General features: G+C 35.9%; 1 protein-coding gene across 1 annotated transcript; it reads right to left on the bottom strand.

Moving 5' to 3' along the window:
* Positions 1-3,195: 3,195 nt before the first annotated feature.
* Positions 3,196-24,126, bottom strand: LOC306845440 (uncharacterized protein). The gene is made up of 11 exons (XM_079378243.1): positions 23,823-24,126; positions 20,386-20,575; positions 20,064-20,155; positions 18,960-19,192; positions 18,602-18,838; positions 18,398-18,475; positions 18,043-18,259; positions 16,783-16,991; positions 15,992-16,064; positions 9,458-9,575; positions 3,196-4,118 (listed from the first exon to the last, which is right to left on the bottom strand). The coding sequence occupies exons 1-11, from the start codon at positions 23,836-23,838 to the stop codon at positions 3,923-3,925; spliced, it is 1,659 nt and encodes a 552-aa protein (XP_079234369.1). The 5' UTR covers positions 23,839-24,126; the 3' UTR covers positions 3,196-3,922.
* Between the last annotated feature and the right edge of the window lie 1,657 nt (positions 24,127-25,783).

Raw genomic sequence — 25,783 nt, 5'->3', positions numbered from 1 at the left:
CTGTAATGTGTTTTGAAGTCCTGTATGTCAGCAGGTGAGTTTGATCCGAGCAAACGGCACAAGTTTGCGATCATCAATAAGACATGAGATCACAAACAGGACATAAACAGAGCTTACACGTCAGAATTAAACACTTGTACACTCACAAACAGTTGGAAATTAAACTAAAAGTCATCTGAGGAAGAAACCTGTTTATGGTCAGCTATTTTGTCACTGAAAAGAAACTGGATGAAATCAAATTTCATAAACAGAAAAAAACATCTAGCACTGCCGTGATGGCAAGCCCCTTGGGGTTGAGTAACTTGGGTTTATCGATAATTGCTCATTTCAAAATGCATGTAATTACAACTCACAGTTATTCCCAAGTTTGAAGCAAGGACTCTCAAATGTCAACTGTTTAGCAGCATAGAAAGGTTACAGTGCGGTGGCATCTGTGCGAATATGAATGTGTGTGTGTGCCTGACATTTGTATACTCAAGTTATAATATAAAACAGAATAAAAATCACTCTAGACAGCTTATTAATATGGACTAAGATTGATGCCTAATGTCTATATATGATAATAATTTACAACAAATCTAAAAATCTTTTTTTTAAATCATTAAAATAAGTATAAGGCTTAAAACTGTTTAAAATAAACATATATATAATTAATATAATTACATTTTGATATTTAATTTATTACAAATTTTATCTATCTGTATATGGTGTGTGTGTGTGTGTGTATATATATTTCATTTAGTACTATAATATGCAATTTTGGCAAAATAAGAAAAATTTACAAATCTCCATTCTGTTCAGAAGTTTTCACCCCCGGCTCTTAATGCATGGTTTTTCCTTCTGGAGCATCAGTGAGTGTTTGAACCTTCTGTAATAGTTGCATATGAGTCCCTCAGTTGTCCTCAGTGTGAAAAGATGGATCTCAAAATCATAGTCACTTTTGGAAAAGGTTCAAATATGCAGAACATGGAGAACCAAAGAATGTGCAGGAGCTGGGGGATTTTTCTGAAGAACAGCAAGCAGTTGGTCCTGAGCAGGTCCTGAGAACTGCTCAGGACCAATCCAGGACTCATGAACAACTTTCAGAAAACAGAAAAACAGTCGTGGATCATCCAGGAAACGACACACAGTATTAAGATTCAAGGGTATGCAAACTTTTGAACGGGGTAATTTTTATTCATTTTTTCTTGTAGAGTATATATAAACAACTGTTATGTGACATACCTTATTCAGGACAGTACTAAATAATAATAAAAAAAAAACGTAATTTTCATAAGCTCTCTTATTTTGTTAAAATTATTAACATATTTGCATATTCTGCAAGGGGTATGTAAACTTATGAGCACAACTGTATGTGTGTGTGTATATATATATATACAGTATATATACATTAATCAAAGTTCATTTGAAGAATGCATAGGAATGTATAAGCACAAGTTTCTTTTTCCGCTGAAGACGTGTTTAGCACAACAGCTGTGCCCATGCTCCTGACAGTAATTGCAGCTCAAGGAGGTCATCAATAATGTATTCAAGACCACTTACACATCATGGAGCAGACATAGGTTTGAAGAGAGCTGCTTCTACCCAAGCCTAAAAAAAACCTACGGCACAAGAGGTTCAGGGAAAACGAGGTCTTCAAAGAGAGCTTAGAAATAGTTTACAGCAGTAAACATAATATAGCACATATTGCAGTGTTTAAGATGTTTTCTGGGGGAAAAAATCTGAAAAAAAAAAACAAACTTTGACTATCTTTAGTCATTTTGCTTCTCAAGTAAATGCATCTTGATTCAACGTTTAGATATGTATACTAGAAAGCAAATATTTTTGCAGTGCAGCCCCATACTTTCAGATAGATAGGTAATATTTTGTATAATAGTTATATAATATTAGTAATAATAAATGTATATAATTTAAGTTATTATATATTATAAAATCTGTTAATTTGTACACACATAAACATATGATTAATATATAATTTAAGTTGTATTGTTATAATACTATTATAATATTTATTAATTATCAAACAAATTAGGATGAAAAATAACCTTTTACACACTGAAGTGTGCAGTGCATTTTACTACTAAATCTAAAGGTCACCTGTGAACTGCATTAAAACAAATCTTTAAATATCAATAGATTGAATACTAAAGCAAACATTTAACCTAACATCCTAAATTTTAATTTTATTTTAAATAGTATTAGCAGCATTTTATATTAAACATCTTCTTTCCAAAAGGAGATAAACTGCAGATTCCTTATGTACAGAATGTAGACAATGGGCAGTGACAGTTTGATAGTTCTTCAGTGATATGTGCTGGTATAAAAAAAGAAGCACATGGTGAACTGAAGCTTTCTGACTCCATGCTTCCACTTTGTGGACAGATACTGAATCACACTTTTAATCTAATCACTGATTCTCATTAAGTCTCGCTGATTTTTAAAGCTACTCAGTATATCTGTTTAATATAACTTTGCCATTAAATACTAATTGTGCCCTGATTAGTAGTATTTCTGACTTTAAACTCATCCAAACATGCATATTTTGTATTCTTGGATCTAAAAGTGTATATCTTGACAGTTAATATGATGCTGGGCTTCAGATCAGTGGCAGAATGGTCGATCTAACATAACAGTGAAGCTCTCCAACACCAATCTCCTCATTTACAGTACTAATTATGTAAATATCTGGCCAAGTATCTGAGCTGATGGCATGAAATTATAGACATTTATGTGCATACCTGCTATCCTATTGCTTTACTAATGGAACTAATTGGCCACTCCTTTAGAATAATTGCAGTGACTGGGGTCAAGTTCTCCACTGGCCTTTTCATTCAAGTATTGTTTTTCAGCATATACACAGAACAGAGAGCAATTAAGATGCTGTGGGAGAGGCCCTTACAGGATCATGCACGACTGCTGATGGTGAAAGAGACCAGTAGTGTTATACACAAGGTTGAACATGGGTGGATAGACCTGAACGAGTGTGATAGCAGGTAGTATTGGGGTACGTAGCATTACAAATGCACTGTAAAAGTTATTTATGATGCATCTGAATCAGGACACAAATTTAGCTGTGATTACATTTGGAGAAGAGTTGTGCTGCTCTTATTTGACCAGTGCTCAATAACAGCTCATGTCATTTCCAAGCCAAAATTGTAAATCTGAACACTTCAAAAAGTAATAACACAAATATGTGATGAGTTATGTGCTGAACTTTAATATCTGCTGCAATACATTTTCTTAGTATTTGTCTTATTTTCCAGTACAAATATCTAAATGTTCTTAAATCAAAATACATTTACTTGAGAATCAAAAGGACATCAGATAATAAATCTTATCTGAAAAATGTATAAAAATTACATGAGTTTATGGTTAAAACAAAAACAAATTGTCAATGGGGTAAGAAAAATGAACTTAATTTAAAGGAAAAATAAGATTTTTTTCCCTACTGTATTGGTAGATATTTATGCAAAAACTTTTTTCAGAAAACAAAATCTTACAGTAGTGCATGTCATTCTGCTACTCAAGTAAATATATCTTGATTTAAGAAAGTTTAGATATTTGTATTGGAAAACAAGACAAAAAATGCAGTGGTTGGGGTTATTTTTTACAACAAAATAAATATGTGAAACATTAAAATATACACTGAAAACAATGCAAAAACATTGTGGAAGGCAGTGTTTATTTGTAAAAGTGTTCAAATGTGAAAACCTTGTACAAAATGCACTAGTTAACGCACAAGTAGAGTTTCTTACAACTGAGACACTACACATTAAACAAGTTCTTGGACCCTTTGATTACTTTGAATGTACAGTACATACCTTCACCAATGTGCTGCATCATTAAAATCAAGTTAGTGACTCAGTATCCTTTAGGAACACTGGGTGAAAGTGTATTACCAAATTTGAGAGGCAAACTTTCTCTACCACAGACTCTGACCACCCTCTATGACTAAGTTATGCCCTGTCATGTAGTCAGAGGCGTCAGATGCCAAGTATACCACTGCAGCTTGGAGGTCTGTCACTTGAGCCAGTCGTCCGGCTGGGATATCTGACAGCCAGCGCTGAACTAGAGGCTCCAGACTCTCTGAATGGATGAGAGGGGTGTCAACAATACCACTGTAGAGAAAGAGAGAGAGACCGACAGAGACAGATCAGACACGAGAGGCAGAGAGACAATGTTGTTTCAGGGCCACTTGTTTCAGTTATAGCAGTCACGTTGACATAAAATGAAGTTGGCTGTTCTTTAAGGACCTCAGTACTGAGCTGAACAGCTCTGATGGTGTTTACACTGGTTCAGTGTCCTTTGATGGATGGATAGTCTGATTGGCACACTCCAAACTGAATTTCAGAAGTCTTAAAGTCCGCATGAAATCAAAACTGTGCCAAATTTACTTTATTAAAACCTGGTTTCTGTTCTTATGTGCATTTTTGTTTTCATGATCTTTCATAAAATCTAATCTATTTGCAACAATAAAACTACTTATTAGAGTGTCAACTAAGCCATACAGCTATAACTCCTATAAAACAGCAGTCATTTCACCAATGGTCTTTAATTGATGTTCAGCAAATATCAAAATATATGTGACTAATGGTGATTAACTAAAATAAAATGCATTCAAATTTTATATTGAATTAATGCTGTTCTTTTGAACTTTCTATTCATCACAGAATTCCACAGAAATATTAAGCATCACAACTGTTTTCAACTGTGATAAGATTAAGAAATGCTTCTTGAGCACCAAATCAATATGAGTTCTGAATGTGACACTGAAGACTGAAGCAATAGCTGTTAAGAAATTCAGCTTTGCCATGACAGGAATACATTTTTTAAATTGTAATAATATTTCACTATATTACAGTATTTTTGGTCAAATAAATGCAGTAGGGCTGCCCCCAAATAGTCGACTAAACGTTAGTCGATATGAAGAGGGCTTGGTCGAATACATTTTCATTAGTCGGTTAGTCGCAAAAAAAAAATCACGTGAAATTACGCATTCAGGGGCTGCGCAGTTGGTGTATGACATCAAAGCAACGAGAGATCAACGCGATCTCGTGCCTCGCGGTATACCAAAGCGCACTTGTGGGAGAGGTGTCTGGCTGATGCTAATAATTATGTCAGGAAAAAGAAGAACGAACTGTGGACAAGCTGGTGTTCCTCTCACATAATATGAAAAAAAATAAAATCGAATTGAAAGCTTAGGTAAGAATGCTTAATTTCATTTTTGTAGTGTTTCTGTTTGCTATCCTTTAGGCTATAAAAAAAAGAAAAAAAAAAAAGAAAAAAGGCTTTTTATAACGGGTAGGCTATACAAATAAATAAATACATATTTTTATTTATTCGTTTTTATATAATGCAGAAGTTGTTTTTTATTCTGTTAGAAAAATTAGTCTGATGTTTGCAATTTGTTGTTTCAGGTCAAGACTCATCCGTCGTCTTAATGACAGTTTGCGGCTTTGCTCTGATATTTTTTATTTGTATTAGTGTTCTTTAAATTATTTGTTCCACATTTTGTCTTAAATATAGTTGTTCTAAACAATTTAATCAAATACTTAGGCTGTTAATTTGTTTGCCTTCTTTTTTATTCTAAGTTTTGGCGTTGTGCGATGTGCCATGTGCATTTATTAAATTGTTCGTTTTTGTTAATTTTCCTTTTGAACAATATAAAAATTATATAAATTTTCCACTGTATTTTTATACCAAACAGCGTTTTTGCTACAGTATTTATTTGTTTTTTTTTTTTTTGCCTTGTTTTGTACTAGGCCTAAGTTACTAATAAGTTTATTTGATTTATTTTAAAGAACGAATTTTAGTTTATTTTATTCAAAACTGTTTTTTTTTTTTTTGTTTGTTTGACATGTAACTGTTACAGTTTGTATTTTTGATAATAAATTATTAAAATGCACAGGCAGTCTGATTGCTGTTTTTAATGTTATAATTAGCCTATAACATTCCGGCCACTGATTTTTGTGTCCATAAGCGCTGTATACTTTAAACTAGGGCTGTATACCTTGGAGAACCTGGCGATACGATACATACCTCGATATACAGGTCACGATTCGATACGTACCTCGATACAGAGCTGTCTCGATACGATTTGATACAATGTGACACGATTCGATACGATTCAATAAAAATACATGGGCCAGAGCCAATTAGTTAATGCTGAACACATTTACTCAACAAACAGAACTCTGCATTTTTCTTCAATTTAATGAAGACAAAAGTGCATTATAACAAAGTGCATTTTGCTTAAATATTTGCAACTTTAAGTGCTCTGATTAATTGTACACAAATTGTATTAATCTGGAAATTACCACAAGTCAACATTTAACTTTCCAAGGGTACAGTCTGAGCTCACACAAGCATAAAATCTTCTTCTTATTATTCTTAACTTCTTATTAAATCTTCTTATAATTCTTTTTTGTGACACCATGTACTGCCATAACATATTTCACTATGAAATCACTTAAATGCTACATCTTGCTTTAACATTTTCCATGAGTTTTTTGAAACTCGCGGGCGCCGCTGCGCCCCCTAATGGCTGGGCGGAGTATCGATAATAAGGGCTAGAATATCGATACTGTATCTTTTTTTATTATATCGGTATGTATCTAAGAATCGATATTTTGAGCACACCCCTACTTTAAACGCTTTACTATTCTGTTTTAAGCGCTTCATTTTCATTTTGAACGCGCTAATATCATGCTTTAGCATTTTCTGTCATATGGAAGTGTTAAACTTCAACTTGGACTGTATACCTTTCCTTGTATATACGCAAGTTATTATATTAATATCATAAATGAACGATTATTCGACTAATCGCTAAAATGCAGGAGTGTTAGTCGACTAGGAATATCTTTAGTCGGGGGCAGCCCTAAAATGCAGCATGTTCTAATAAATTTATTTAAAATTATAGACAGACATGAATTGACTCAACATTAAAGGGGTCATATGGTGTGCTCTGATTGGCCTTATATCCAGTGCCTTGTGATTGGCCGAATACCTCAAGTGTGTGACGGAAATGTTACGCCCTTTACCATGTTGTGATGCCGTGTCCTGGCGCGACGACATAAAAACAATAAAACCCATTATAAATGAGGCATTTGTTCCATCCAGTGGGAACATAATTACTGATTATAATGATTTATATTGTCTTTTTACACGTTGCATTGCATATGGCGCCGTGTAAACATAACACCATGTCTGCATTTGTGATCGTAGAAATAAACACTACTCTACACAGCTCAAAACTTACATTTGAATAGTCAATAGCAAATTCTTTAAATATCGAAACGTACTTACAGGCTGTGAGTCAGAAGCACCAGACCGTCCTTGCGACGTTGGAATTGCCCCACTTTATAGTGTTCACAGCCATTCATAGTGTTCACATTGTAGGCTACTCTCTCCCAGTATCAGGAAACAGTCCTCTGTTAAATGCGCTGCAAACACTCAAAAATTTGCGTTGTACTGTTCTGGAACAGTGTTGTAAATACAACTTAACCACTGATTTCTAGTTGTGTACTCATTTGGAAGCCCAAACAAAGTACTTTTTTCTTTCACAATGAAACACACAGCGCCTCCAGGATATGGCGCCGGCGGCAGCAACTTTGCTACAGCGAGAATAAAAATCACGTCCTCTTTAATTGCGTATACATTTGGGCGGTGTTATGCAAATCTTCCCACACCGTGACATAGACATGTGGGGCGTGTTTGAATGAGCCGTTTTAGGAAGGCGTGGACAAGTCTTAACTTTTATAAAGAATATCTCTTTGGGTTTGAGACTTTAATCTTTGCAACTTTACAGATCTTGTATATGCACACACAGCTTGTAACACTCAAAGACAAAGGAAAACATGAAATCGCATCATATGACCCCTTTAATAAAAAAGAAAGAAAAAAAAAAGTAGACTATAACTTTTTTAGGGTAAGCTTCCTTCACCATTCACTTCATGGTCACCATCATGGTAGAGACTCGAATAAATGTCCCAGTAATAAGGCGACAATCATATTCAGGTCTGGCTCCATTTGGTACAGAATCCACACAATCCAATCAATTTCCAAAGGATAAAATCAATTCTTGCCCTTTTTTATTTTTCAAACGAATTGGGTTGCTGTTGTGATTGCCATTTCATTATGACTGTAATATATAATGAGTATATCTTATGTTATATGCAGCACTAAAAGAGCTGCATGTGTTAAACTGGTTTACCAACTCTCCACATCAACTGTGATTTTGAAACTGTTCACACTTGAGTGGCATTTTAGTCCCTAACTAAAGGAAATGCACTCCAAATTGGAGCAAATGTACTTCATGCCGGGGTGGCCGCATGGGAAATACAGCCTGTCTGTTCACACACTCACTGACAGCCCAAATCCCCAACAGCCTTCTGCGCCATTTACGAATAGATTCCATTCGACTTGATAACAAATCCAACACCGCAGCTAAATTAGAGGCACTGAAGTAGCATGTGACACCTTTGGTTAGCATATTTAAATCTCAATTATATTTCTCTTCAGCGTTGCTTTATCTGGGAACCCGTCCTGGCAATCAAAGGCTTACTGTTTTCCCTCTGCCAATTTTGCAGATAATGCGGCTTATCACTGTCGCAGCTAAAGTTGCCAATGAAATCAGGTGGCAGTCAACCTCACATAAGCTAATTGTGGTCCCCCCTGCCCGTATGCATATTTACCAACCGTCACTTCACAGAAATCAGGGGCCCATTGAGAGACCTTGTGTTTGAGGGGAGGGGTGGGGGTTCGACAGAGAGAAAAGAATTGCTTCCTCGCAAATTAAAATTAGAAAACAAGCTGGCGCTACATAGAAATGAATAAAGAGCACGTGCGCGTGTTGCGGATTTGCTGTGGGAAGCACGGGGGCTTGGGGATGCTCGGCTTCAAGCGACACGCGCACGCTTCCTCTTGCTCTTCCTTTCCTCAGAAGAACTGCGCTGACAAATAGATACAAACAAGGCTGCCATTGTTTTGCTGACACTTCTGCTGAAGAGGCTAATTTGAATCCCTAATTGAATATAACAATTAAAGAAATTGTTTGCTCTACTCATCCCTCTAGACGTCATCCAATTAAGCCGGATTGCATTGTTTCACACTGTAATTTAGTAACTGAGTCTCAATTGTGTGGCCCATTGTGGAAAATATGCATTTTAACCCTGTCAAAACAAATTAAGTTTCCACTTAAATATCAAAACAGTCCTCTCTGCTTAATTGGTGCAATGCACATATGAAGAGAGAAAGACCTTTTTTTTTGTTTGCACAAAAAGTTGGCATTGATTCATGTGTTACATTCGAAAACATAATACTGGGAAGAACCAGAGCACGTGACTCTGCTTAAGATTGCAAGTGGGAAAGTGGGAAATAATCATGTTAGCAGCAATGAAAAAAAAAGTGAAATCTTGACTTATCCCACACAGCACAGTCTCTGGTCTGTCACACTTACGGGGAGATGCAATTGACTCGAACGCCTCGGTCGATCCACTCTGTGCCCAAGGTTTGTGTGAGCTTTACCACCCCAGCTTTGGATGTGTTATAGGACAGTTGTTTCTGTGGATGCGGCACTATTGAGAAGGAAACAAGACATTTAAAACTTATCAGTAATTTCAAGTCATTTTAAAAGTGAAATTCCATTACATTATTTGATAAAATAGTCAAATTTCCTATACTGGACAATTGTGATGGTTCACTTTTTCAGTGGCCTTGAGTCCAGAGGCGTTTTTCCCATTGATTTTCTCCACAGGGATAAAAAAAACATGTTTAATAAAGAGTTTGTGTTGTCATCAAAAATCCATTTGTCACAGAAAATGAATTGGATTTTTACATCAAAACCTTACTGTTACAATCTACTGAAGCAGGAGGATGTGGTGGGATATATCGAACAGACTATCCTTTATTGATTACACTCTTAAAAATAAAGGCTCTTTATTAGTATATATAGTTCCATGAAGAACCTTTAACATCCATGAAACCTTTCCACTTTAAAAAAAAAAATCACTGAAAAAGACACCTTTTGGAGGCTTTATTTTTAAGAGTGTAGCCAAAAGTATTTAGTTTATGTCACAGGAGAAAATCCTGATTTGTTTCTTCCTAATAAGTCACCTTCAGGTAGCTGACATTTATTGGACAAAACATTTATATACACCTCTGTGTGCAAGATGAGCCATCAATATTTTTGTGCATTTTCCCTGAAGAACCTGCTATGCATCTGCAATGAGTACATCATGTTAGATCCCGCTTTGAAGCAATTGCTGTAAGTGTTACATCAATAAATTGAAATGAATTAAACCAACTTTTCAACTTTTAAACACACATTAAAATCCATTTCATACTCTATAATGACCTAAACATGTGATTAATACAAGGCCCGATTACTTCATTCCCCTCATAACTCAGCGAGAGGGTCTTGAACTCCAATGTGACATGAAAACACTTTCATTAGCTTTTGGGACCCCGCAGATGAAGCGATGTAAAATTAATTACTTGGGATGTTCGATGTGCATCATCTTCAGGAACAAAGGCAAAACGCCATTTGTTTGCCTTGACCATCACAGATGCTTGACGCTGCATGCGATGCGGAGGAAAAGGGGCTGGCTTGATTAATCATCATGAGGGAGGCTCCAAGTTACATGCAACTTTAGTAGTTAACCTCGTCACCCGGTGATCTCACTGCCAAATTGCCATGGTTGGGAGCGAGATGATAAATACGGCACAGCTGTGCGAAGGCAGCGGCCGGTCCTGTGGAGATGGGTTCGTGCTCTCCGGGCCCCTCGTTTGTTTTAAAGGAGAAATGCTAACTGGACAATTGTCAGGTTGCGCTGGGCCTGGGTTTCGAGGGAAGCTGCTGTTATTCAAAAAAGAGGCCGTTCTTTGCCTACAAATAAGCTTTACGCCTTAAGGTCCGTCTTATCAGAACACAAAAAGGCCAACATGTATTAATCCTAGCAGAAAATGTGGCAAGAGAACATGCCTTTTTACTGTATGCCTCAGAGCGGCATTGATGTTTTAAAGAGTATTGTAGTTTTAAAGAGCAGTCGGCTGGAGAGGATAAAAAGCAAAGTGAAACATATCTTAAATCACATTTAACATCCATCCAGATTTTCATTTCACATTTTAAGAGCAAAGAAACAAAGCTTCGCTCTGATCTGGAAATTTCAGAGGTGTTGCAGGCCAAAGTGATGTCATCAGATCCTGATTTTTTTTTCATCCAAGGCCCGTGAGGGTTAAATGGATAGTTCACCCACCAAAAAAAGGTAATTCTGTTATAATTTAGTCAGCATCATGTTGGGCCAAACCCATATGACTTTATTTATACCGTATGTGGAGATGCTTTGTGGAATGCCGTCACAGGATTTTTGTCATATTCAATGAATATGCTTTTCTATTTGTGTTCCACAGAGAAAAGAAACTGAAATTATAAACACAGTAATTTAGGTCTTAAATGATAGCAAACAGCTGAGAAAGAAACCACATGTAACGGTATATTGGAGCCGGGTAGCTCTTAAAGTGACAGCAGTCTCATATTCCTGCTGTCTGTCATTCATGTTAAATCAAACAAGAAAAGAGAGAAAATCTCTCACTGCTCTTGACTAATTCACTATTGTAACTTTAATAAGAAGAAATATATATTTAATTTACACAGTGAAGAATATGCAGTTTTTCATACATTTGATTACTTCATACCAGGGGTGGGGAATGTTGATCCTGGAGGGCCAGTGTCCCTGCAGAGTTTAGCTCCAACCTTAACCAAACACACCTGAACCAGCTAATCAAGGTCTTCAGGATGCGATTAGGTATTTTTTCCCCAGGGTTTTTCAGGGTTGGAGCTAAACTCTGTGTTACATGTCTGTGTTTTCCCCTGTGACCTAGTTTTGCCAATTCTGTTTAATTAGTTATTGAGTTCACCTGTCGAGTCCTCATTATCTGCACTATATTAGTTCCTGTCTTTTGAGTTTGAGTTTGTCGGTTATTGTTAATGTCTACATGCTTCTGAGATTTCCTTGTATTCTCACCTTGGACTATTATTAAATGTGTGAATTTAGATGTTTCTCCTTCGTCGTGAGCCTTCCTCTGCACAACACGAAACAGAATAACTGACCAAAACAGAAGTACAGCGGCGTGTTTTTCCCTCGTTTTGTTTCCCATTTTTTCCAGTTTTTATTTTTAGATTATGAATGATCCTGCTGTCCTCGTCATCCTGCTGAAGCAGGGGGACCGCTCTCTCGAGGACCACACCGAGGATTTTGTGTTCCTGGCCAATCTAACGCACTACTCGGACTACTATAGTGCAGTAAAGACTCGATAAAACATTCTAAAAAGGTCTGTATAAAAAGACATATCTTAAGTTAAGACGTGTTTTAAAAGTCAGCAGGCAATCGCTATTGTGAACATCAAGGGGAAGGGAGTTCCATAGACGTGGGGCAGCATAGCTAAAAGATCTGGCACTCATGATAGTTAGTCGAATCCGAGGTACCACAAGAGAAATTGAAGATGAAGAACTGAGCACACGTGAAAGGGTGTAAACATGAAGAAGTTGAGTAAGGTATTGGGGTGCAAGATTATGAATTGCCTTGCAAGTAAGTAGCAAGATCTTGAATTCAACTCGATACTTTACTGGAAGCCAGTGCAATTGCTGATGAACTGGAGAAATGTGCTCGGTAGAAGGCATTCTAGAAAGAACACGAGCTGCAGAATTCTGAACCAACTGGAGCTTATGTAGCAAGTTAGAGGAAACACCAGTTAGAAGGGCATTACAGTAGTCTACACGTGAAGTCACGAATTGGATCAAGAATTGGATCTGGGTAGCTCTTAAAGTGACAGCAGTCTCATATTCCTGCTGTCTGTCATTCATGTTAATCAAACAAGAAAAGAGAAAATCTCTCACTGCTCTTGACTAATTCACTATTGTAACTTTAATAAGAAGAAATATATATTTAGTTTACACTGTGAAGAATATGCAGTCTTTTATACATTTACTTTATACAATGTAACGTCTTATTTATGCTGTAGTTTTTTTTTTTGTCCTATTGCTTGCAATTAATAATAATAATTAGTGCTGTCAATCAATTAAAAACATTAATCTCGTTAATCGCAGTCATGGACTACGATTAATCACGATTAATTGCAAATTTATAATACTAGGATTTACCTGTGAATGTGTTGAAATAAAGAAATGCATGACAAACTAGTTTAAGGAAACAGAACCTTTCACATCTCCGCCAGGTATGAGACATAATCCTTATTATTCTTTTGTTTTTTTCAGCCATTATCAGCCTTTATACTGGCAATAAAACGTTTACCAAGCCACATCGCTTCAATCCCAGTATACATTTACCCAACTATTATCAAAAGTATTTCTAAATAAATACAAAACATTTTCTTGCAACCTTACATGAAATATTATGATAAAATGCATTATGTAGAAGAATTGGACCTGTTCTGCAGGTGCATTAGAGCTAACATTAGCATCATGCTACATAAGACAATTTATGAGATTAATAGTACATTTTTACTCCGAACTCACTTTAAACCACCATCGAGTGTTTGTATTAACTCCCTTTTGCGATCACGTGTATGCTTTGGGCGGCCGCGGTACATTATAAAAGTAGCCCAAAAAAAATCCGCAACCCACGGCTCTGTAATTTTTCACGCTATTTTCAAAATAGCCCAATTGTGCAGGAAAACCATGACCCTGCCAACACTGGTTCGCTGTACCCTTATCACATATGAGTATACAGATCTCTCGGACACACTCGCTGTGTCTCTCCGTGTTCGCTTCACTTTTGTCGAGCCCAGCGCCACATAATTCCTGTGTCCCAATGTGCATACTATCCACCCTATCTGCCCTAAATAGTATTGAAAATTACTAATATCACAAAGAATTTAGAATGGATAGTGTGCACATTGAATGAATGAATGATGCATTTATATAGCGCTTTATTGTGTATTGCTGTACACCCAAAGCGCTTTACAATCATGTGGGGGGGGTCTCTCCTCAACCACCACCAACCACATTGGGACGCAGGCAATGATAGATTACCTTCCGCGCTGCGTTGACGGCAAGACGTTCGGGTCAAACCTTATCAAATGATTAATTTGCGTTAAAAAATTAACGCGTTAAAATTTAGTAAAGACTCAATAAAACATATTGTAAAAAAGTTTATATGGTATCAAAAATTGATATCATAAAGACCTTATTTAAAGCAAAAATAACTATATTGTGTTATGTATGTTACTGTAAAATAAAATTACTCGTATAGTGATAGAATATTTTGGTGATATAGCCCACCCCCTTGACACGTGAATGTATAATTGATGACAGAATTTGTATTTTTGGGTCAACTAGCCCTTTAACAGCCAGTCTGTTCAGGTATCACTTCATGTGTAAGTGCGCAATGCCACCTATCTTCCATTTTAGGTTATATCCACGAGCTGTAAAGCAGGAAACTACAAACCCACATAAATAATACAAATTTTACCAAAATACATTTAAAAAATGCCCATCCACGTTGGAGGGAGTGCAGAAGAGAAAGAAGTGCGGGGAAAACACAATGCTATTCACCAGATGGACAGAGGCAGTGTCACTGTGCATTTTAATTGGACTTTCAAGATGTATTCCCCAACTTGGCTACAACAGCCCCCATCTGATTACACATTATGACAATATTATAACAGATGTCCAGGCCAATAAAGAAAATTCCTGAAGGACTGTATGTAATGGGAGTAATTGATCACTTTTTTCCCTTGCCCTCTAGTCCCCCTTCCTTTTCTCTTTTTCTCTCTCTCTCCACTTCCTTTAGCAGCATGCTTCTGTGTTACAGATTGCACCCACAGTTGGGACTAGCGTCCATATGGTACACAAGTTTATTGGCTACTTGACTACACTGTTGATGGAGTGCTGCTGTTGCACAGCAAGTGACCTGTTGGAGGAATTGTGCTACACTGCTTAGCATATAACGTTCCTTTATAGCGTGCTGCATAAAACTGTTTTTTTACAGACCCTAACCGGGACCGGCGGCATACCAGGAAGTCCCTTTACACGAGACTGAACCACAAGTTGCAATTTACAGCCTTTCAACAGCATTACACAGTTTTCATGTTTATAATGATGCAAAAACAGGCTTGTGAGGGGCAATACGGTTATGGGCTCTAGTTGAACAAACAATAAAAGGGTCAGTGAATTTTAGGTGGTTGTACACACACACACACACAATTACATCTATTAAGATGTATTATAATTTAGCAGCTTTCAGTAGTTTGACTGAGTTAAAAGCTATGCAGTGCAGCCTGCGTACAAAACTAAAGATGATTCTATGAAGAGCACGTTTTAATTTGTGTATTAAAATTCATTTTGATGTAGTATAAAGTCAAAAATGTCAGGGTGATACAACAGTGAAATCATAATGATGAAAAAGCTTCATTAAAAGAACAAAATTATTGAAAAGAAAACCTTTCAAGTAGTTTGGTTTAACTTATATTATGTCTTAGGGGGGGGGAAAGGTTTATTATTTCATTAAATATACATTTCAAGGTAATTTTCTTTGTCTCTTTCTTTCTATATAAATAAGTTTTCAATTTATTATTATTTATTTATATATTTAATGATAATATGCATACATGTAAATGTACGTTTTTACAATGATTAAGAAAAATGTTATTACATTTTAATTGATGGTAACATGTTTTTTATACTGAAACTTTGAATATAATGATTTTTTTTTAAACCATATGAAACCAACGTGACATTTCTAAGAGTTTGGCACATATTTTAACCTAGATTTTTTTTTTGTCTTTATCATTGACGTGTACGTATCTATACCATATAACAAAAACCAGTCAAGTTTTCTTTCTCTTTCTCTATTTTACTTGTTTGATATTCTCTTTCCAAAACCCCACCCTTACGTTTGATGAGAGTATTAAATTCAGAGGGAAGAGACAGTGTAATATCTCAGCTTATGGCGGCATAAAAATCATCACTCACCTATTAAACTGGCCATGGAAGCTGTGTTGATTATCTTGCCGTATCCTTGCTTCAGCATGACACGACCGGCCGCCTGAGGCAGTAATTTGAGGGAGAGAAGAGACAAATGTGCTTTCAGAAGAACGTCACAGTATTGACACCTTCACTAATCAGACTTCCACGTCTACAGTCTACAGGGAGAGGAATAACAATCCCTGGAAGAGCAGAGAGACAAAAAGTGTCAAAAACTCCCGGCGTTCATTTTAATGCGCGTGAGGCATCTCCATCACCTCTCGGTTTTGTGTAAAACAGCTTACTCTGATTTATTTGGTGCCTGGCAGGATTTAATGTCTTCTAATGCTGTAGGTATGAAATCACTTTCCTTCACACCTCTCTTTTCCCCTATCACAGCTTTTATTCCGTCTCCTGGGAAATGTCAGAAACTAATGGAAAAGTTGTTGCTAATATACAAAAGCAATTAGAATCTGCAAAAGTTGGGCAATTACAAGTAATAGCAACCCACGTGACAAAATGTTAAAGCTGCTCTTTTACATACAACAAACATTCAAGGTGATTAATGGCTGTCAGGTTCAATGCCAATTTTGCTTGGTTTGTTATATGTTAGGTGGGGATTTGAACCTGGGTTCAGGCTCTTATCTGGTGACAACATGATGCTGACTAACTGTGGGACTATGAAATTATTTGTAAATGCATGCCGCATTATTAACAATAATTTTTTCAGGAATGCCTAGACTAAATGGTTTATCTCAGCTGGAATTAATGACAAATTAAAGATATAAATGAAGTGGTACCTGGCAACACATGAAAGTCCCTCTGAGGTTAACGTTAAAGGTTTGGTCCCATTCTTCTAGTCTAGTGTCCTCACTAGCCGAGTTCTTGTTGATGCCTGCGTTGTTACAAGCGATGTGAATTGTGCCCCATTTTGAAACAATGTCATCAATCATCTTCTGAACGTCCTCTGGTTTGCTAATGTCTGCGTACACAGCCATGCTGCAAATGCCTGGAACGACATGGAAACATAAGAAAAAAGATAAGACAAAGTCCAACATGCACATGAACAGACAAAGACCACTTTATTATATTAAGATGTAAAGGTTTGTCCCAGTTTTAAACACTTCCTCAATCATATAAACTATACAAAATGAATACAGTATATATATATATATATATATATATACACAAACACACAAAATGAAGCAAAATGTCGAAGCATTGTTGTCTGAAAAAAAAGTCGTCAGTTTTTGCTTATAACAAGACAAAAATATCTGCCAATGGGGTAGGAAAAATAATCTTAATTCAAAGGAAAACAAGATTATTTTTCTTACCCATTGGCAGATAATTATTCTTGCTTTAAACAAAAACAATTTTGATCTCTTTTTCTTTTTTCCCGCCAGAAACTAGACTTAATATTTTAAGTAATTTTGCTTCTCAGGTAAATTTATCTTGAAGCATTTTGATATCTGTACAAGAAAATATGAAAATACTAAGTCATTTTTTGCAGTGCACACACAAAATTATGTTAAAATAAAATATAAGTCTGAACAGCTTTGAAACAGCTCATTCAGTTTGGTTCTATGATACTAGTGCACCATCTGCTGGTTAAATCAAGGAGTGTAAGCATTATAAATATAATTGTAAATATAAATATAATAGCCTGCTGCAGTTTGTGAAACTAGTGCACTATTTATCAAATCCAGTATGTCTGTAGGACCCCTAAAATCTGTTATTTTAGCATTATTTATATACTAATATAGTATTTATTAATATTTTGGATTATCTTTTATTTTTATATTTTCTGTTTTCATTTTAATCTTGGTTTTCAGTAATAATACAGTAATTATGTTTTTAGATTTTAGTTTTAGCTATTTTTGTATTTTAACATAGTTGCCATTTCTAATTTTTAAGTTATTTAACTTTAAGTTTTTAATGTAATATTTATTTTTTACTTTAAAATCCCGAAAACAATTTTTTTATAGTTTTAGTTGCAGTTTTAATATTAGTTAACAGCGACAACACTACCTGAGGTACAGCAACATGAAAGTACCTCTTACCTTTCAAAGTCAGTTCATGGGCCACATTCTCTGCCTTTCCTTTGTCCATGTCTACGATGGCGACTTTGGCTCCAGCCTCTCCGAGAGCATGTGCGAAGGCCCTGCCGATGCCCTGACCGGCCCCGGTCACATAGGATACTTTTCCATCCAAACGTAACCTGTCCAGCACTTGCTTTCCTTGAACTCCTCGGAACACCTCATCATAGGTCACTGTACTCTATGAAGCATAGATCATCAGTGTTCTGATCGACAGCTGTACTGAAGCTTTATATTAGACATGTTAATTAGCATAAATGTGCATTTGAACACACTTAAGCGATCAATATTTGATACAAATATTTTAAGTACACTATACCTTCATCTGTGTGTTTGCCTTAGGTGTGTAGGGCACTCTTCGTATTATAGTGAGGCCATCTCTCAGAGGAATAATGACCTATAAACAGGGATCAGACAACTCAAATTCAGTCCTAGAACTGTCTGGGTTGCCTAACTGTTGATTGTAGAACATAAGTTTTATAAAGTGAATAAAAGCTCATGTTTGCGAGAAAAACATGCACACCTGCTCTACTCGAGGATCATTTGTGACAAACTGATTAAAATCTTGTAAGGCTTTTCCAAAATCATCTGCTGAGTTCTTGAGGTAAACTCTCCCTTTAAACAGTGTGTTGTCTACACATATAACACCATCTATCCGCAGCAGGTTATGGTCCAGGAGGAACTTGTAATAGTTGATGTAGTTATGTTTGTCTGCATCAATGAAAACCATGTCAAACTGCTCTCCCATGGCAGCTAATTCCTGCAACATAGTACGCTTTTTTTTAACAAAATAATCACATAATCAAAATTCATTTATAGACAGGACACATTTAACAGCTCAAATGCCTGTAGAGATGTAGGTGGGACTTGTTTTCCCCCACCTTTAGGGTATCCATAGCAGGTCCTGTCCTCACAGTTATCTTTTTACCATGGGGAGACTTGTCAAATATAGGTTGTGCGAAGTCTTTCAGGTAAGGCTCAAGCTCACAGGCAATAAGTTGGCCATTCTCTGGTAAGGCCTCCGCCATTGACAAGGCTCCGTATCCTGTGAACATTCCTATCTCTAAGACCCTCTTCGCTTTGCTCATATGGACCAGCATCTTCAATACCTGACCTACAGAATGACAATAGTCAGTCTTAAAGAACATTCTGCACATATATGCTACTGTTTAAAAGTTTAGGGTCTGTAAGATTTTTCAGTGTTTTTTAAAGAAGTCTCTTACAGTTGCATTTATTTAATCAGAAGTCAGAGAGAGCTTTATTGCCAAGTATGCTTGTGCATACTTGGAATTTGTTTTAGTGTCACAAGCTTCCAGTACACAGAGACATCAACACACAAACAATAAAAAATAAGATGAGAATAAAAATAAACAAATGTAAATATAAATAAACCAAAAAATTAAAAATTAAATTAAATAAACAGTTGTGCTAGAGAGATAATAAATAAGTTGTAAGATTAATAGAATAGAACAAAAAAAAATACAGGAAAAACTGTAATATTGTGAAATATTATTACAATTTAAAATAAATTATTTTACATTTTAATATATTTTACAACAGAATTTATTCCTGCGAATGCACATTATCCTTCAGAAATCATTCAAAGCTGATTTGGTGCTCAGGTAACATTTCATATTATTATCAATATTGAAAATGGTTTTCTGCCTAATATATTTGTGGAAACAGTTATATTTTTCAGGATTCTTAATGCATAGAATATACTTAAAATAGCAGTTTTGTGACATTATAAATGTCTTTAGATTAATTTAATGCATCCTTGCTGAATAAAAGTATTAATTTCTTTAACAGACCCCCCACTTTTCAACAGTACTTTTGTTTTATGAACGGAGTAATTGTGTGCATCTATGAACACATCAAACATAAAGTACACAATATATAAATTAAAATATTCACTAAATGTTGCAATTAATCTAAAATTATAATTTTTTTTCAAAACTAAAGATTTGTGTTTTAAAGATGTATACCTTCTACCTGTCCAGTGATGCATGTAACAGGAAGCCTGAATAAGGTTTTTCCATCCTCATGTACCTTATTCCAGTCATGAGAAATTGATTTCCTTCAGAAAATAAATAAACAGATTTATGATGTGCATACTGCATATACATACACGTCATAAAACATTACAATAACGTATAATTACATGTGACTGGCAGCCAAAATAATCTTGCACAGCACAAACACTTCCAGGATAAACACAGTGTAACCACAAACACACCCTAAACAAAGGTATATCATTCACAAAACTAATAATCTGCAGCCCACACAGAGTTTCAGGTGAATAGTTACCTATACAACTCAGCCAACGGTTCACTCTCCTTGCTGCTCATTTGTTCAAGGTAATCATCCAATCCACAAGTGATGTCCAGGGCCTTCTGTAGATTATCACGCAGCTCAGCGGGAACATTTGCATTATTCTCTGCGATCTCTTTAGCCTTCAGCAGGTACTCAACGACAAACTCCACAGGAGTGTCTGAAACTAATATTCAAAAGAAGGATAAGTAAATTAGCAGTATGTATGTATGTGATTGATTTTCATAGAGGTACACCTATACAATACAGCTACAAAATGTATTACTGATGTACTACCTGGTAGAAAACTGATTACATAACACACCATGTCTGTAGAATGTATTAATCATACAGCCCACATAACATCACATAACCTTGTGGCCTTTGAAAAACGCATTGTGCATCATCATGTTACTTGCCATCAGTGTTGGGCAAGCTACTTGGAAAATGTAGTGAGCTAAGCTAACAGTTACCCTTCTTTAAATGAAGCTTCACTACACTAAAGCTACAGCCCTGGGAAATGTAGCAAGCTAAGCTACAGCAACCATAACTATATTACGTGTTGTATTTAAAATGATTTTCTATGGGAGGAAAATGTTTAACGTGCAATTTAACATAATGCGTCCTTTTAATATCACTTAATGCATTTCATAATGCACGTTCATATCTGCTGGTCTGCATCTTTGTGTCAACAAGACTTATAGGCTAATGTATTGTCTTTATCATCTTTGTCAAAGACTACAGAATACCCTTAAGTCCCTTATTATTATTATTATTATTATTATTATATTAAGTTTAGTCCATTATGCCACATTAAGTGTTTTGCTGTATGGGAGGACAAGTTAAAATTTGCGTATTGTGTTCATGGCAGTCTGCTTGCCTTGTAGTACATTTAATAATAACTATACATCGAATTTTATCTTTTAATTGCACTTCATGTATTTTAATAGATTAAGCCATATTAAGTGTTTATGGTTTTCTACGGGAGGAAAACGCTTAATGAGAAACTTTGCGCATTGCGTTCATATTCTGCTGTTCTATAGCCACGGATTTGCGGGTCTTTTCTTTTTCTCCTACAGATGACTTGCAGGATCCTGTTCGTTATTGAACTAGATTAGTTTTAATCGTTTAAGCACCACAGCGTCTCGTCTCCATTGGCAACGCAAGTGACGTCGCAGATAGTGGCTATTGCAAATAACATTGTAATTTAGTAAATTTTTTCTTGTCTTCACCACCTGGCTACTGTTGTAAAATGTTGAGAGATTCAAACAAAAAATAATCAATAAATAGAACAAAATTTAAAAAATTAAAAAGACTGCAAGTGACGTCACCCGCGGAAGTGCAAGTGTCTGAGAGTGCAAGTCTGAGACGGGTGTGTCTCACTCAAACTGGAAACTGAAGCTGCAGGCTCTTTGATCGCCCCCTGGTGGCTGGCTGCAGTACAGGTCATAAACCCCGCCCTCTCCATGTAAACGAATGGGACTTGAGTCATAACAAAAAAATTAATTACACTTCCAATACAATTTTCCAAAATATGATTTTGGTCATTTAAGGTAGTTGTTATCACGCTGATATATGTTCAATTGTTCGTTTTTGTGGTAAGTTTGATTTTAGCTAGTGATTTGATGCTATAAAAACGGGGCGTGTCGTTATGGTTGATTGGGTCTGCGGGAGTTTGGTTCCGCGGCTCCGCCTCACGACTCTACTGCGCAGACTCGGGCTCCAAACAAATCTCTACTGCACAGACTCGGGCTCCAAATGACGTCATTTACTCACAATGGCAGCGGCCATACTGAGATGTATTCGCTTCACTTTTCTATAATGGAAGGAAGCGGAGACGCGTCGTCCATCTTTTTTTACAGTCTATGGTCTGAGAGTGCAAGTGCAAGTCTGCAGCCAGACCCTTCTCCAATAATTTGACTGACGGTTTGAGGAGCCAATGGAGTTACAAGGTTTAGTGTCTGTGGAGTCACTTTTACTGATCCAGGATCAGTGATCGTAGCAGTTATATTTCCGATTTGAGCTCGAGTTTCAGAATGTTTTCTTTGGAAAATGTAACGTTCGCTTTTGTTGACGCTACCGCGCTACTTGATCCAAAAAAGAGCTTAACTACTGAAAAGCTATTTGATTCAAAAAGCAGCGATGCTACCACCACGCTACTGAGAAATGTAGTTAAACTAGTAGCGTCACTACTTGTAGCGATGCTACTGCCCATCACTGCTTGCCATTGTCTTGTAACCAGTACAAGATACAAAAAAATAAAAAACAATGGGTGCAGTTTGTTGCTAAGCGGCAGGTGACCATAAAAACATTTAATTTAATTTGGAATTTCTTCTCCCACCTCATGAGCCCCGTGCACTTCGGTTATGAACCGCTAGGGATCCACGAAACACAAGGTGAGAAAACATCCACTAACTTGCAGGGTTGTTTATCAAGCGTGATCGTATCATTTTGCATAAAGCTGGTTTCTTCTTTTTTCATTAATAACTATAAATCTACCTGTTATTGAACATTAGTGTATTTGTTGCTGTTTTAAAAAAAGCAATAAAGATTTTATAAAAATTTAGATGTGCCTCAGTTGTAGGCTTTTACAGAAACTCTATACTGATTTTAAAAATAAAGTAAGGTTACACTGTATTTTAAGGTGTCGTTGTTACAGTGTAATTATTCATTTAAGTACTGAGTAATATTAATTAACTACATGTACTTACTATATGGTTAGGAGTAGGGTTACCTGCATGCAATTATGCATAATTAATTGTTATTATTATAGTAACTACATGTAATGTGTAACAAGGACATCTTAAAATAAAGGGTTACCTAAAGATATATTTCCTAAATGAAATTACCACTTGAAATAGCCTACATGGGATGTTTCTACAATACAGCTCAGATTCCTCTGAGCAAGATAATAAAGTTTAGTCTGCAAAACCTGTCCAAAAATTAATAGATTTGACAGAGTAGGCCTAACATTAAAATGAATATTTCTGAACCACAGAAAATCCCCCCAAATCGCTCCAACACCTTCCCTTCAATTCAACGACGTGTGTTTCTACACAAACCTCTAATTTTCCATAAATAAACACACAACACATGAAAGATTTAGTAGGCTAAACATGAAGTATTTCTGTTTCTATGCGTCTTGTTGTTTTGCTGCACGACCAATGTTGATATTGCTCTGTCAACTTGATACCACTGACCGAGTTTAGTAACACACTAACCCTGACTGGAATTGCACTCGTGGCGTTTAAAGTTATTTTTGGCTGTGTGTAAATTCTAAGTAATAGCTGTAAGACTTTGTATTGAACATGTTTTAGATCTGCTACAACAAACAGAACTGACGTTACTTCAGAAAATGTGCAGTTTGACTTGTCATTTAGAGCTGTAAAAAAGTTTGGGAATACAAAGTGACGCACGTAAACATTCATTCCTACCTTTTTCTGCCTGCATTGCGAATCTTCGGAGCTACAATTGGGAGGGTTGTGTTGGCCGTGTTCCCCGTTGCACAAGCCCGGTTAGCCGAGCTTACAAGCATAAGCCTTATGCAAATGATCACGTCACAAACTTACACAAGGTAACGAATTCGCCCTCAGTGCACCGCTCCGTTTCTCACGTGTGCGTGCACAGACTGCGTAACTGCGCGAGAGTTGAGTTTCGAGGGCTGCTGCAGGCTGTTTGACCCTTATAGTCCACACGCCCCTCGAACCCATCCGTTTGAGCTCTAACCATTGCGCAAGTAACGCATTACACTTGCACCTTATGTTTTATGAAGTTTCAATGTGTCAAATATGTAAATGACTGCAAAATAGTTTTCTTATAGGCTAACTGTCACACTGGGCTGTGGGTTTGCCTTGATTGGCTACCTGTCTTGACAAGGGTGTTCGAAAATAAAAACAGTATTAAAAGCTGAATTATTATTAAGCTGTATCACTTCAAAAAATCAATATATCATTAATGTACAACATTTAAAAACGAATTGATATGCATTAAATCTTTTTATCTTTACTTTTTCAAAACAATCACAGGGAGTCACTATTGAACCCATGTATACTTATAATGTAATGAAAGTTATTTTATTATTTTATTATTTTAGACTGATCATTAACGCTTCTGAAAACGACTTATTTTATGTTTGTGGAGAGAATGTGCCTTACATTTTTGAAATGTTTGTAATATTAACTTGCTTTATTCAAGTATTAAATGTTAATTAATATTAAGAAACCTCACAAACAAGCAAACATGATAGTGATTCCAAAGTTCCAAAGTATTGAATATTGGATAGCTTAACATGGGACATGCACAGATAAAAAGTCAAATTATTTTGCAATATGACTGACTGTATGTTTTTTTCTTTCTTTCTTTCTTCCTTTCTTTCTTCTTTTCTTTCTTTTTTTTTTAATAATTAAAAAATAAAAAATTTAATAAAAATTAACTTGTTTTATTCAGGTCTTAAATCGGATGAAATATTGCTAAAGGAATCTCACACTTTGCCCCTCCCCCCCTCCATGCCTGCCTCCACCAACCCCCCTGGAAGAGAAAGAAAAAAAAAAGAACATGCACGTGATTCCAAAGTTCCAAAGTATGTTGTATAGCTTGACATGGGGCATGCAAAGATAAAGTGTAAAATTATTTTGCAATATGGTAAAGGCATTGCAAAATAAGGCATTGCATTTGCAGGCATTGAATTTTTCCTTTTGATGTAAAGGAATCATCAAAGTGACTTTAAACTGGACTTGCCATGCGGTATGCAAAGTTCAAAAGTCAAAATATTTTGTAACTGTAATGTAATGTAACTGACTAAAACTCCATAAGATCTCATTCCATCTCAAAATCATAACATTTCCTGACAGCATTATTACAAATTATATCTACTTAAAATTAAAAAATGGTACTAATATACAGTAATTCTAAAAATCATAATTCATAATTTTTCATTTTTGAATATGTAGCAAAGGTTAAAACTGAGGTCTTGCGCTTTTTTGTGTACACGTGATCTCTTATCAAACAGTCAAACCTGTTGAACCAGCTTCTCTTTAAACACCAATGACTTCAGTGGTATTTACCTTATTTTACTTATTTTGTTATTGTTTTATTTGTATTAGATTAATTTTGGTGTATCCATTAATAATCATTTATTTGTTTGTGTGTGTGTGTGTGTGTGTGTGTGTGTGTGTGTGTATGTGTGTGTGTGTGTGTGTGTGTGTGTGTGTGTGTGTGTGTGTGAAATAAAACTCCAATAACTGAGATAAAAAGAGGATGGGTAAACCTTATGACTGTCATCTATGAAAATACACAGTAGCAGAAACATTGCACACTCTATGCATTATCTTTGAATCTATCATCAAATAAAATTCGTCGCGTTTTTTAAACATTGATATTGACATAATGCTCTCGG

The sequence above is a fragment of the Barbus barbus genome (assembly GCF_936440315.1).
Source record: "Barbus barbus genome assembly, chromosome: 25".
NCBI lineage: Eukaryota > Metazoa > Chordata > Actinopteri > Cypriniformes > Cyprinidae > Barbus > Barbus barbus.
The sequence above is the reverse complement of the archived record's forward strand: the minus strand, read 5'-3'. Positions and strand labels throughout refer to the sequence as shown.

Coding starts and splice junctions, on each gene's coding strand:
- LOC306845440 (XM_079378243.1), bottom strand. Junction 19,193..20,063: donor CATCACTGGACAGGTAGAAG/GTATACATCTTT, acceptor GTCATTCTGTAG/GTCAGGTATTGAAGATGCTG. Junction 4,119..9,457: donor CGAGTCAATTGCATCTCCCC/GTAAGTGTGACA, acceptor CTTTCTCTACAG/TGGTATTGTTGACACCCCTC.